The following is a 13,185-nucleotide window of genomic DNA, read 5'->3' as shown; positions in this document are numbered from 1 at the left end:
CTGGCAGCGACCGGATCACATTGACTGGGACAACCTCGTCAAGGTGGAGGACGCCGATCTAGCAGTGACGCGCCGGATGAGGCCCTCCTCTGCGAAGTCATGTGGCACTTGCTGACCACAATGGAGACCGACGGTATCGAGGCGTCCAAGTGCCTCACGAGGGAGGAGTCCGCTAAGGCGAAGGCGGCCCGCCATGCGATTGAGCAGCAGCGCCTTCTTAGCCGCCTCTACGGCTACATATTCTCGTCGCTGGAGGGCGGCACTACCACAGACGTCGACGACGACAACGACGATCCTCCCGCCACGAGCGCCTACATGTAGGTGATGGACCGCCGCGCCGCCGACCGCAAGGGCAAGGGCACGGCAAGGAAGTAGTGAATTCCGGCCACCCCCCACTGCTATGCTAAAAAAATAGTTGTTTTATGCCATATTAGGTAGAATCTGAACTCGGTCGGCCCTTTTGGATGAATTTTGTGGATGTCCGATGAACGAAATGCTATGTCCTATGCTATTCCGTATGATCTAGGTACTTTGCATGTGTTTGTATGGAAAAGAGTTTGAACATTTCAGGTCCGTAAATGACAACTGCTCGGGCACTGCTAGTGGACGCGCCCGAGCGTTTGGGAGCCGCAATTTGCTGATCCTGATTGTAGATGCTCTTAGAACACTTCTGTGGTACATCATGGTTGTGCGCTGTTGGAGGTGACCGAGGCGGAGTAGAAGTTGCAACGTGGCAACAATGGGTGAAGGAGAGGCGTGAACAGGGCCGGGCCCATAGGTGTACAGAGTGTGCGGCCCGCACAGAGCCCATAATTTTCAGGGGCCCCAAAATTTTTATATAGGCCTATGTATTTTCTCCTGGGTCGAGCATGTGATATCAAACCAAAACGATGATGCTAGGCTCTGGCGGACCATGCGGGCAATCTGGTGGGCAAGAAGGAAAGATATTCATGATAATGAGTTTCAGAGTCCACTTTCTACTATGAATCTTATCAAGAGGTTTTTGGAGGAGTTAGATATAGCTACCTCGCGAAGACCCATGGCTAATGAAGAACGAGTGAATCAGCCGAGAGCGGAAGTTTGGCTTCCGCCTTCGGGTGAGGCTGCAAAGTTTAACTGTGATGGTGGCTTGTCAATTTTAGGAGACAAAGGTGCAGCGGGAGTGGTATGCCGTGACAAGTTGGGCAAATTTTTGGGTGCTTCAGCAATGGTTTTCGATGGCCTCACTGACCCGGCAAGTCTTGAGGCTCATGCATGTAGCGAAGCACTTGCCCTAGCCCGGGATTTGAATATGCAAGATCTTGTCATTGCTTCAGATAGTGCAGAAGTGATCTCTAATATCAAATCTGTAGGATCTTCATCTTATGCTCCTATCCTTAGAGAGATTCAAACTAGTAGCAATAATTTTTTTTCTGTTGATTTCAGTTTTGAGAGTAGATGCAGTAATTTTGAGGCCCACATGCTAGTTAAGGGAGCTGCGTCTTTCGCGGTGGGCCTCCATGTGTGGCTAGGGTTTTGCCAGATATTGCCTGTATTCCGGATGGCGTGAACTTTTAATAAAATCCCTAGTTTACCTTAAAAAAATGTATTTTCTCCTGGGTGCTGGGCCGCTGGCGCCTGGCGCTTCCGCGCGACTCCGCGTGAGGCCGCTGCTCGATGCGATGCCTCGATCAGAAACAGAACGGGATCCCCCTCGAAAGAAAAAAGAGGATGGGATCGATCGCATCCAGAGGAAATTGGCAGACGAGAGGGCGCACCTAGACCGGATCAAAATTGACCGCACTGCATCTAGAGGAGGCGGAGGGCAACACGACGGCAGGCGAGCCGACGAGCCTTTCGAGTTCCTGTTAACTTCTTCTGAACTCTGATGAAGATGTTCCTCTCACCATCGTCAAAACTGACAGGTAGATCAACAAAACATGTTCCTCTACCCTCGCTAGTCATGTATCAGCATGTGTAGGATCGGTCGTGGAGGGTTCCCCTTCCCCGTCTTGATTTGATATCGGCAAGAGTTAGAGAATTCATCAATACTTGCATGGTCCAGGCCCTAGTTTAAGTGTTTGACTACTCCTGCCGGCTGCCACTAGCTTGCCCTCCTGATTAACTTTGGATCCTGCAGTCCTACACCTAAGTCCTAAATCCTAATTAACTTTTGGCAGGAATGGTTTACTTCGTTGGAGATCAGTTCTTGCCTTCTTGATTAAAGATCACAGTATAGCAGTTCATTCGGACATGACACAAGACTAGGTGAGTTAGATGGTTCATCTAATTGCCAAATATTGGCGCATAATCTCTAATTGATATATGCTGACAGCTGCCCTATCACTTTAATTTTATTTTATTCATCTTTCGTATCTTGTTTCTTCAATAAAACAGATTTGAATCATCATGGGGAGAATATTGATTACGAGGATATCATTGAAGATTTCACTTCAAAGAATACTAAAAGAATGATGTTGTTCAAATAAATATTATACAACATGGAGTTGAATCAGAATGATTTTTTATGTAACCAATTGTTATGTAAGACATTATATCATACACATTATAATTGTTCGTTTGTTCTTTTTTCTAGTTAGATAGGGTCCATTTTTTAGTTTCGCACAGGGCCCCGGATTTTACCGGCCCAGCCCTAGGCGTGAATGCTTATGAGGTGACAAATATGCTGCCATATACAAACCCGACAATGATGAAAACAATGTGAAATTCATCGAGGTTATATGCACACAACCACACAACAACGTAGAGAGAAATGATAAGAGCCAAGAAAAATGGTGTTATCAAAGAATATGGACAAAGAAAAACATAGTGTAGAAGGTCTAGAAAGCAAGAGAAAAACTAAGATATTTGTTGCATCTGAAAACCAGACAAGTGTTGCACAGTACATATATTTACATCTTTTGGTCGTTCCGTAGCGATGAATTGGTATTCTAACAGTGAGAATAATTGGCATATACTCTCGCCCATGTTTATTTCGTATTGTTCTGAAATTTGGAAAATGTCATTTGAATGGGTTTGGAAGTACGAGACAATTTGCAAACCTGAGTTTTTGAGTTTCTTGATTTTTTTAGTGACATATATGTACTGAATGAGTAACCACAAAGTAAAGTAATAGGAAGGATGTGGAGGCAGTATCATTATTTCAGAAAAAATAGTAGGCAACGACTTCAGATTAAGAAAAAAATCAATCACTGATTGCACATCACTTCAGATTAAGAAAAAAATAGTAGGCAAGGACAAAAAAACTGACGTATGAGAAGTTGGATCGAGTCCTAGCGAGCGTCGACTAGGAACAGAAGTTCCTCCTGGTAACAGTCCAAGCGTTATCTCGCGATAACTCTGACCACACCCCTTTGCTGGTTGACTCTGGTGAGGCAACGCATGTGGGTAATAAAAATACCTTTTCTTTCTAACTAGCATGGTTTGAAAGAGAAGGTTTCCCAAATCTGATAGCCAGGAAATGGGCGATAGATGCACGGGGGAGGTCTTCTATTGAGAGATGGCAGAACAAGATTAGGAACTTGAGGAGTTTCTTGCAAGGGTGGGCTAAGCATCTCAGTGGGATCTATAAGGTTGAAAACGAAAGGCTCCTTACACTTATTCAGTCCCTAGATTTAAAAGCCGAGTCCACAATTTTACAAACCTCGGAGCTTCATGCTAAAGTAGACGCGGATATGAGATTGAAAGAACTTCTGCGAGAAGGGGAGTTGAAGTGGGCATTGCGAGCTAAGGTTCGCAAAGTTGTCCAAGGGAACGCTAACACTCAATTCTTTCATATGATCGCCAATGACAAGTATAAAAAGAAAAGAATTTTTCAGCTTGAGTAAGACGAGGGGACGATTTTAGGGAAGGAAAACCTAAAATTATACATTACCAATTACTACAAGCAGCTATTTGGGCCTCCAAAGGATAATTTTATGTCCTTGGATGAGTCTAGGATTGAGGATGTGCCTCAGTTGGCTGCAGATGAGAACGATGTTTTAACCGCCCCATTTTCGGAGAAAGAGGTGTTTGAAGCGATTTCACAGATGAAGAATAATAAAGCTCCAAGTCCGGATGGATTTCCGGCGGAGTTTTATAAAAAATGTTGGCACATTATTAAACGCTCCATGATCTATTTTCCAGACAGCTTCAGTTGTTTCATTTGAATTTTGGAACAATAACTTTGCTTCCGAAGAAAACAGAGGATGTGAGAATTGAGCAGTTCAGGCCTATCTGTCTTCTTAATGTTAGTTTCAATTTTTCTTACCAAGGTTGGGACTAATAGACTCACACAGATTGCACACTCTATGGTGCAGCCGACCCAAACTGCTTTCATGCCAGACAGAAACATCCTAGAAGGGGTTGTGGTCCTTCATGAAACGCTCCATGAAATCCATACGAAAAAACTAGACGAGGTTGTTTTCAAAGTGGATTTCGAAAAAGCGTACAATAAAGTCAAATGGCCATTTCTGCAACAGGCTTTGCGCATGAAGGGTTTCGACCCGGCTTGGAGGCACCAGGTTGAATCGTTCACGCAAAAAGGAAGTGTTGGGATCAAAGTAAATGACGACATAGGTCACTATTTCCAGACACACAAGGGCCTGAGACAAGGAGATCCAATGTCACCTATTCTGTTCAACATTGTAGTCGACATGTTGACAATTCTAGTAGGAAGGGCAAAGCAGGCTGGTCAAGTAGGTAGCCTGGTACCCCATCTAGTTGATGGAGGGGTGTCCATCGTATAATACGCCGCCGATACTATTATCTTCATGGAGCATGACTTGGCAAAAGCGAGAAACATGAAGCTAGTGTTATGCTTATTCGAACAAGTGATCGGGTTAAAGATTAACTTCCACAAAAGCGAATTGTTCTGCTTCGGAAGAGCCAAAGAGGAGCAAGAGGCGTACAAGCAATTGTTCGGGTGTGAACTAGGGGCTTTACCTTTCACGTATTTGGGTATACCAATTCACCATCGTAAGCTAATAAATAGAGAATGGAAGTGTATTGAGGATAGATTTGAAAATAAACTGAGTTGCTGGAAGGGCAAGCTGATGTCGTATGGGGGCTGATTAAATCTCATTAATTCGGTACTCACGAGCATGCCTATGTTTCTCTTGTCTTTTTTCGAGGTACCAGTTGGACTTCGGAAAAGACTGGATTTCTATCGATCCCGCTTCTTCTGGCAGAGTGATGACCTGTAAAGAAAGTATAGACTCGCTAAATGGAATATTATTTGTCGACCGAAAGACGAAGGGGGTTTAGGTATCGAAAATCTAGAGGTTAAAAACATATGTCTTCTCAATAAGTGGCTGTATAAGCTATCTGTAGAGTCGGAGGCCACGTGGGCGCAAATTCTGCGTAATAAGTGCCTTCATTCAAAAACTTTGTCCCAGGTGACAGTGAGGCCGACGGACTCGCCTTTTTGGAAAGGGCTGATGAGAGTTAAACCTGTCTTTTCAACAGGACAAAGTTTCTAGTCGGAAACGGTACTTCTACAAGATTCTGGGAGGATACATGGCTAGGGGAAACACCCCTCGTACTTCAATATCCTTTCCATTATAGGATTGTGTAACGAAGAGACGCTTTCGTTGCAACCGTGCTTCAGTCCACTCCCCTTAATATTCAGTTCAGGAGAACACTTGCCGGAGCCCTTTGGAAAGCATGGCTCCATCTGGTGAGAAACACTTATGGATGTGCAGCTTTCTCAACAGCCAGACAAGTTGTGCTGGAAGCTAACCAGGAATGGAGAGTTTACGGTTAAATTTATGTATCTGTATGTTATCAACTCTAACTCTATTCCTAGTTCGAAATATGTTTGGAATGTCAAAGTACCTTCGAGAGTTAAAGTGTTTATGTGGTTTGTACACAAACAAGTCATTTTAACTAAGGACAACTTGACAAAGCGCAACTGGATTGGTTCTACGAGATGTTTTTTTTTGTGATCGGGATGAGACCATCAAACACCTCTTTCTTGATTGTGTGATGGCAAAAATTTTATGGCAGACTGTTCATATTGCTTTTAATATTACTCCTTCGAATAATATCAACACGTTATTTGGGACGTGGCTTGACGGGATAGATTCCCAAACAGCGAGACACATTCGTGTAGGAGTATGTGCTTTACTATGGGCAGTCTGGAACTGCAAGAATGATTTGGTTTTTCACAGAACAACAAATACTCATTTTTTGCAGGTTATCTTCCAAGCCACTGCGTTGATCCGTATGTGGTCGCTACTCGCTCAGACGGAGGTCAGGGAGTGTTTGGTTACTGGATCTATCCGATGGGAAATGGTAGCTCGGACTATATTCAACCGGTTTGGATGACGATCATGTAATAAGATAGGCAATTAGTTTTCCTATCTTTCTTGTGCCAGCCGGTTGCGGCTTTTCTTTTATCATTCCGCTCTTCGTGACCCTTTTTATGGTTCGTTTATTTGAGACTTCATGACCTTTGTTGAACTTATTTGCTTTATAATAAAGGTGGCAGTACGCATTGTTCTGAAGCAGAGGCCGGGGTTCTTCCTTTTTTTTTAAAAAAAATAGAGGAGGTGGCAGCGGTGCGAGAGCGGCAGGCTGAGATTGCACGGCTGGCCGTAGCGGACGACGATGATTGAGCGAGAGCGGATGACGATGATTGGTGCGAGCCAGAGAAGCGACACCCGGTGCGGGCAGCAACAGGGCGCGTGGGGTAATAGGAAGGTTGTTGTTGGATTAAACACGTTTCCTCCTGAGTCCGTATTGGATTCTACGTCAAAGGCTTTATATACCTCCCGCGTACGTTGTGTATCGGCTAGATTGCATAAGCGCGAGGAGCGAAACCGCAGCTCGCCGTCACGTGTAGCCGTCGCCCGAAAATACTTGGCATCTAGTCTGGGCCAACAAAACTGTCCTCGCGACCGAATCATCGTCATCGGGTGCTTGACGGAGATAGCGCCCGATCGATCGCGCGGAGGATGAGCAGACATAGGCTATTGCTATTGTTGGTGGCGTTGACGGCACTGGTGGCGTTGACGACGGCGACGGAGTACAACGTGGTGGACTACGGCGCGAGGCCCGACAGCGGGGCGGACTCGGCAGGGGCGTTCCTGGCCGCATGGAGTGCGGCATGCAATGACACGGGACGCTCCGGCTCCCGGCCGGTGCTGCGGGTGCCGGCGGGCAGGTTCCTGCTCAACCAGGCCTACTTCAAGGGGCCCTGTCGGAGCGCTGGCGTGGACGTGGTCATTGATAACAACAGCACCATCTTCGCACCGCCGACAGTGGACAACAGGGCGTGGATCATGTTTCACCATGCCGATGGCCTGGCGATTCGTGGTGGGACGCTGGACGGGCAGGGGCAGGAGTATTGGGCGTGCAAGAAGGCCGGCAGGTGCACCGCCGGGCAGGGCCCCAGGGTGAGTGATGACATGAGCTTTTTGGTTTCTTTTTGCATCGTGATTCGATTCAGTATCCTTATGACGGACGCCGGCCATACATACTTATGATTGCAGACGCTTGACATTAGCCAATCCAAAGGCGTGAGCGTGAAGCAGCTGACACTGCTTGACAGCAAGGAATTCCACATGACCATCTTCGACTGCAGCGGCGTGACGGTCCAAGGCGTCCGGATCATCGCGCCGGCCGACAGCCGCAACACCGACGGCATCCACGCCAGCCACTCCCGCCACGTGAGGATCCTCAACACCACCATCGGCACCGGCGACGACTGCATCTCCTTGGGGCCCGGCACCTCCGACATGCTCATCAGGGACATCAAGTGCGGTCCGGGCCACGGCATCAGGTGTCACCTTCAGTTGCCAGTTCATCATACATTATTTTTTGTTTGCTTGTGATTTGTGCAGTGTTTGATAGATAGCATTGGTTTTGTGTTTACGTTGAATGGACGGTGGCAGCAACGGGAGCCTGGGATGGCAGGACGGTGAGGAGGGGGTGAGAAACGTGACAGTGGACAGGGTGGTGCTGAAGGGCATGACCAACGGCCTGCGGATCAAGACGTGGGCGATGCCCAACTCCGGCTCCGTCACAAACGTCTCCTTCTCACGGGTCACAATGAACCGCGTGGCCAACCCCATCCTCGTCGACCAGAACTACTGCCCCCGCAAGGGCGACTGCCCGGGCAATGTACGTCTCCTTCCGTACATGCATGCAACTACACGTGATCGATCGACTATATCATGAGCTGTGTTGTTGTGTGTGCCTGCAGAGCTTGGGGGTGCAGATCAGCGACCTGTCGTACACGGACATCAAGGGCTCGTCGGCGACGCCCGTGGCGGTGAAGTTCAACTGCAGCGGCACCAACCCCTGCAGCGGGATCAAGCTCAGAAACATCAGGCCGAGGTACCGGCACCAGCGGCCGGCGCAGGCCAAGTGCCAAAACGCCGGCGGGTTCGCGTCCGGAGAGGTCACACCGCCGAGCTGCTTCTGACGATCGGAGTTCTCACTGGTTCGTGTACTACTAGTATACACCTTCCACGGTTGCGTAAGATAAAAAACATGGTCGTGTGATCATTGCTTGGTGGATCACAAAGCGACCCTTACATGTAGCCCAGGCTAGTAGTTTTAGCGGATTTACTGATTCTCAATTGACTGAGACATAGTTAAACCAGAATGAACGTCATAAATTTTGCATGGTTGTTCTTGTTGATTTTTTTGAGATTTTTTATTTGTTTTTGGAGATGGCGAATCATGGTGTAAAATCCCATGGTTCTAATTTGTGAGCGTATATGTTTACGGGAGCCCGGAATTCAAAATAACTTACCCTGCAGGCGTGGCGTGTTGTGCCGTTTGGCGTAAAGCGTGTTGACAAATTTAAATCAAGTGGCCTCACTTCTCTCTCCACTCTAGAACTCTCTCAAGAACAGAAAAGGTTTAACTCTCTATTCCCGATACTGAGAGGGGGCCTATATAATCTTTGCCGACAGACTCCTCAACTTGCTAACTATGTCAAACAACAATTATTTTTAGCCTATAACATGCATATGTGTTGTTTTGTAGTATATCTTAGAGAAAAGTATATTTTTTGTCCCTAAACTTTTGAGGAAGTCTAGATTTAGTCATTCAACTTTGAAACCGGACAACCAGCACCCCCTATTCTTAAAACCGGACAAATTTCGTCCCTCTACCAACCAAAGCTGTCTTTCTGCTGACTCGGCGCGGTTTTGACTGGTTCTAATACACGTGGCAATCTATTTCTCCCCTTTGATTTAGGGTCGCGCTAACTGCCACACGTCTGGCTGGAAGGGAGACGCACCACACGTCTCTAATGTAAACAGATTGCCACGTCATCGCATGCATGCATGCATGAATCTTTTTGGATTTTCAGTTTTTAAAATGTTTTATCTCTTAAACGAAAAATCCGATTGAAAATCCGTTTTCGCTATTAAATCCCTCGCGGTGAGATCTTCGAAACTAGATCCCATGTTGATATGTTTTGATGAAATTTTTTTTAGATTAAAAGTTTCCATGTCTATTGCATATGAATTGCCATGATGTTTACACTGAAGTTGCCATGATATGTTTCAGCTATTTTCTTCTACATTTAAAAGTAAATTTTGACATTTATAAAATGGGGAATTAAGAAACTAGACTTGCCATGAACCATAAACTAAAATTACCATGATACATGCACGTAAAATTGCCATGGTTCATACAAAAAATAATTTTCATGGTCAAAGTACTGGAGTTGCCATCATCAAAATACTAAAATTGCCATGATCTACGAACTAAAATTGCCACATGGCAACTTTAATTTAAGTCCTATGGCAACTGCAGTGTAAACATCGTGGCAACTACTGGCAAAAAAAAATTTCGTCGAAACATATCAACATGGGGTCTAGTTTTGAAGATCTCGTCGAGACGAATTTAATGGTGAAAACGGATTTTTAGTTCGCTTTTTTATTTAGGAGATACAACATTTTTAAGCCGAAAACCAAAAAAAAAAAAATCTGCTGATGTCATCTATTCATACGTGGCAAAATGAGTGGTGATGGAGGCGTGTGGGCGATGTACAAACACCCACACGTGTGGGCGTTAACATTTTCGTTGATTTATTTGTAGTGTGGGTATTCTATCAAGCACTTGGCGTCCAAGGTCTAGAGCTGCTGACGATGATGAGCTCTTGGAGGAAGAGGAGCACGAGCGAGTCGATACCGCCGTCCATGGCCACGTTGACCAGTGACTCCATCACCACCGCACCAAGATTCATCGTCGGAGGACTTCATGGGGAAGACCGTGGAGCGGGTGCATTTGAGGAGCGAGGTTGTCCGGCTACAGGGATCGAGCAGCGGCGGCAGTCAAACTCGTCCTCACGGCCCTCGTACTGGAGCCAGAGGACGAGGCGACGCAGCGGTGCAGGTCGCCAACGTCGAAGCTGCGTTGAAACCCGCACCATGCTCATCGCAAAGCACGGAGGCCGAGCTTGACGGCACGCGTGCTCACTCCACAAGTTCATCTGACTACGCGCGCTCGTGGAGCGGGGGACGGTGCCTCACTAGTGTAGGCTCTGGGCGACGTAAGGCATCAACAGCACCGTCGTTGGCAGCGACAAAAGCACACGGTGAGCACGAGGACGGCGAGGAGGACCTATGCGCGGAGGCCGGGCAGGGGGGTGCGCGGCGATAGGTAGTTGGTGGTGGCCTTTGTATCCGGTGGCCTAGCGCACGACCCGAACATCTACACACATGCATGCAGATATGCATCATGCCCACGACATGCACATTTTTCGATAAAGTGCGATTTTATTAATTCAAAATGTAGCATCAAGTGGATACAAAGCATTATGAGTAACACCCGGCCTCTGCATAACTAGGATGCACACAGCCAAATCCGAAAGTCCAACCACAAAAACATCAAATAAAAATCGACAAAACGGCAATAGTAGAGTCCTATATACCGACACTATGCCTATGTCGAAGGAGGTGGTGGGTCGATTCGAAGGTTATGCTGCCACGGCATGCACATTTACAAGGAAAAATAAACATGCCACTAAACTAGCTAAGACACGAATGATCATGCTAACACGTCAGACAAGCACAGCTCGAACACTTCCTCCAGCTGCACATCATCCGTGTCTTTCAGCGCAGGCGCACCTGAACCGGACACGAGCACTGCAAGCTTCGGCATCCCCGACGCAGAGTGCCGACGTGCAGAGCCACCACGGCCAAGGGGTTGACACGGCTAAACACTGCACTATCGCCAGGTTGCCGCAGCGAGCACTCTGTCAATGAGGACAGCAGCAACGGAGACGACGTCGAGCTGCGCTGCTCCCCCGACGAGCCCGGCGACCCGTCCACTTCACAGGACTTGAACGCAAAGGGCAAGCCATGCACCAAGCCGAACGAGAGCGGCGAGTCCGACGCAGCACCAGCACGCCCCGACGCACGCCGTGCAAGTTTCTGCTTGTGGTGATGATGGACATGGTGCGATGGAGGCAGGTCGTTGGTAGCGGGGCGGCAGGCATTGCACGCCAAATGTTTGTCAAATGTCCATACCATACATAGTAGATGGAAGGAAAGAATTACCTTGCCACGTGGGCACCACAATCTGGTCAAAACCGGAGTGAGTCTGCGTCAAAATACAGTCGGTTGGGTTAAGGGACGAAACTTATCCGGTTTCAAGAATTGAGGGTGCAAATTTTGTTTGCGCAAAAAAATGAAAAAAAAATTGCGAGAGTCATGATTTTGTTTTCGCGAGAGGCACGGTCGTGCCTCTTTCGGAAACAAAAAAACATGTTTTCTATTTTTTTTCTTCCACGAGAGGCACGGTTTTGCCTCCGCGAGAGGCACGGTTGTGCTTTCGCGAGAGGCACGGGCGTGCCTCTTTCGGAAAGAAAAAAAAACGTGTTTTCTGTTTTTTTCGTGAGAGGCACGGTTTTGCTTCCGCGAGAGGCACGGGCGTGCCTCTTTCAGAAAGGGAAAAAAAGGCGTTTTCTGTTTTTGTTCGCGATAGGCACGGTTTTGCTTCCGCCAGAGGCACGGTTGTGCTTTCGCGAGAGGCACGGGCGTGCCTTTTTCGGAAAAGGAAAAAAATGCATTTTCTGTTTGTTTCTTTCGCGAGAGGCACGGTTTTGCTTCCGCGAGAGGGACAGTTGTGATTTCGTCAGAGGCACGGGCGTGCCTCTTTCGTAAAGGGAAAAAAACCCGTGTTCCCAGTTCGGTTTTTTCGTCGGTTTTTACCGTCCGGTTTTTTCATGAAAAAAAAGTTCGTCAAAACCTATCAACATGGGATCTAGTTTTGAAGATCTCGACGCGAGGAATTCAATGGCGAAAAGCAGTTCGAGATTTGGATGCACGGTTTAAGAGATAAAACGTTTTGAATAAACGGATCTACGAAAAAAGGGAAAACTCCCAGGTTGCGACAAGTGGCGCACATGCAGCGCACCACTTCTCGCAACCTGGAGAAGTTGGAGTGATCTCCGCAAGGAGTACTCCTTAATTAGTGATTTTGGCAAGAAGCGCACCGATTCATTCTTAAAAGGTTCTCTAAAAATGTAACTATTTCTCAAAAAAGTAACCAGGCTAAAAAATATTACTCCTAAAAGGATTACAAGAGTCTTAGCCATGGCAGACTCAACATAACCCATCCTGCAAAAAAAAAAAAAAAAGGATTCAACACAAACCACACAAATCTACTACAGTTCATTTCATCAGCTTGACATGCAAAAAATTAAACACAGATATAGACCCTGCACGTACCTTCCTGAAGCCCCCGTAGCCCCAGGTAAACAGAGGAAACACTAGTAGAAAAAGGGCCTTTAGTCCCGGTTCATAAGGGCCTTTAGTCCCGGTTCTGGAACCGGGACTAAAGGGTCATTACTAAAGCCTCCCCCTTTAGTCCCGGTTCTTACACGAACCGGGACTAAAGGCCCTCCACGTGGCCGCTGCCTGGACGTCCACCTTTAGTCCCGGTTGGTAACACCAACCGGTACTAAAGAATTTTTATGGTTTTTTTGAAATTTTTTTAATGTTTTTTTGATTTTCAAATTTCTGAATTATTTTAACCTCTAATCTCTAATCACCCCTCATCATTACTCAATTTAATCTCTAATATCTAATCACCCCTCATCATTCCGAATCATCTAACTTGCCGGACGGTCATCCCATCCTCTCACTACTCCAGCCTGAGCACGCTTAACTTTCAGGTTCTATTCTCCCTCGTTTCCAAGTCAGCACTTGTTGTTTTCTTGACAATAGTAAGATGTCAATC

The 13,185-nt window shown here is 46.8% G+C and overlaps 1 protein-coding gene across 1 annotated transcript; it reads left to right on the top strand.

Moving 5' to 3' along the window:
* The first annotated feature begins 6,791 nt into the window (after positions 1-6,791).
* Positions 6,792-8,725, top strand: LOC123066851 (polygalacturonase). The gene is made up of 4 exons (XM_044489849.1): positions 6,792-7,376; positions 7,473-7,762; positions 7,875-8,103; positions 8,186-8,725. The coding sequence occupies exons 1-4, from the start codon at positions 6,936-6,938 to the stop codon at positions 8,405-8,407; spliced, it is 1,182 nt and encodes a 393-aa protein (XP_044345784.1). The 5' UTR covers positions 6,792-6,935; the 3' UTR covers positions 8,408-8,725.
* The last annotated feature ends 4,460 nt before the right edge of the window (positions 8,726-13,185 follow it).

Source organism: Triticum aestivum, chromosome 3B (assembly GCF_018294505.1).
Source record: "Triticum aestivum cultivar Chinese Spring chromosome 3B, IWGSC CS RefSeq v2.1, whole genome shotgun sequence".
NCBI lineage: Eukaryota > Viridiplantae > Streptophyta > Magnoliopsida > Poales > Poaceae > Triticum > Triticum aestivum.
Note: the sequence above shows the minus strand (reverse complement) of the source record. Positions and strands in the feature narration are given on the sequence as shown.

What these genes read in the sequence shown, in the direction of transcription:
- LOC123066851 (XM_044489849.1), top strand. Translation starts at nt 6,936, where the DNA reads ATGAGCAGACATAGGCTATTGCTATTGTTGGTGGCGTTGACGGCACTG. An exon ending in GGTCCGGGCCACGGCATCAG is followed by an intron (nt 7,763 to 7,874) that starts GTGTCACCTTCA and finishes GGACGGTGGCAG; the next exon opens with CAACGGGAGCCTGGGATGGC. An exon ending in AGGGCGACTGCCCGGGCAAT is followed by an intron (nt 8,104 to 8,185) that starts GTACGTCTCCTT and finishes GTGTGCCTGCAG; the next exon opens with AGCTTGGGGGTGCAGATCAG.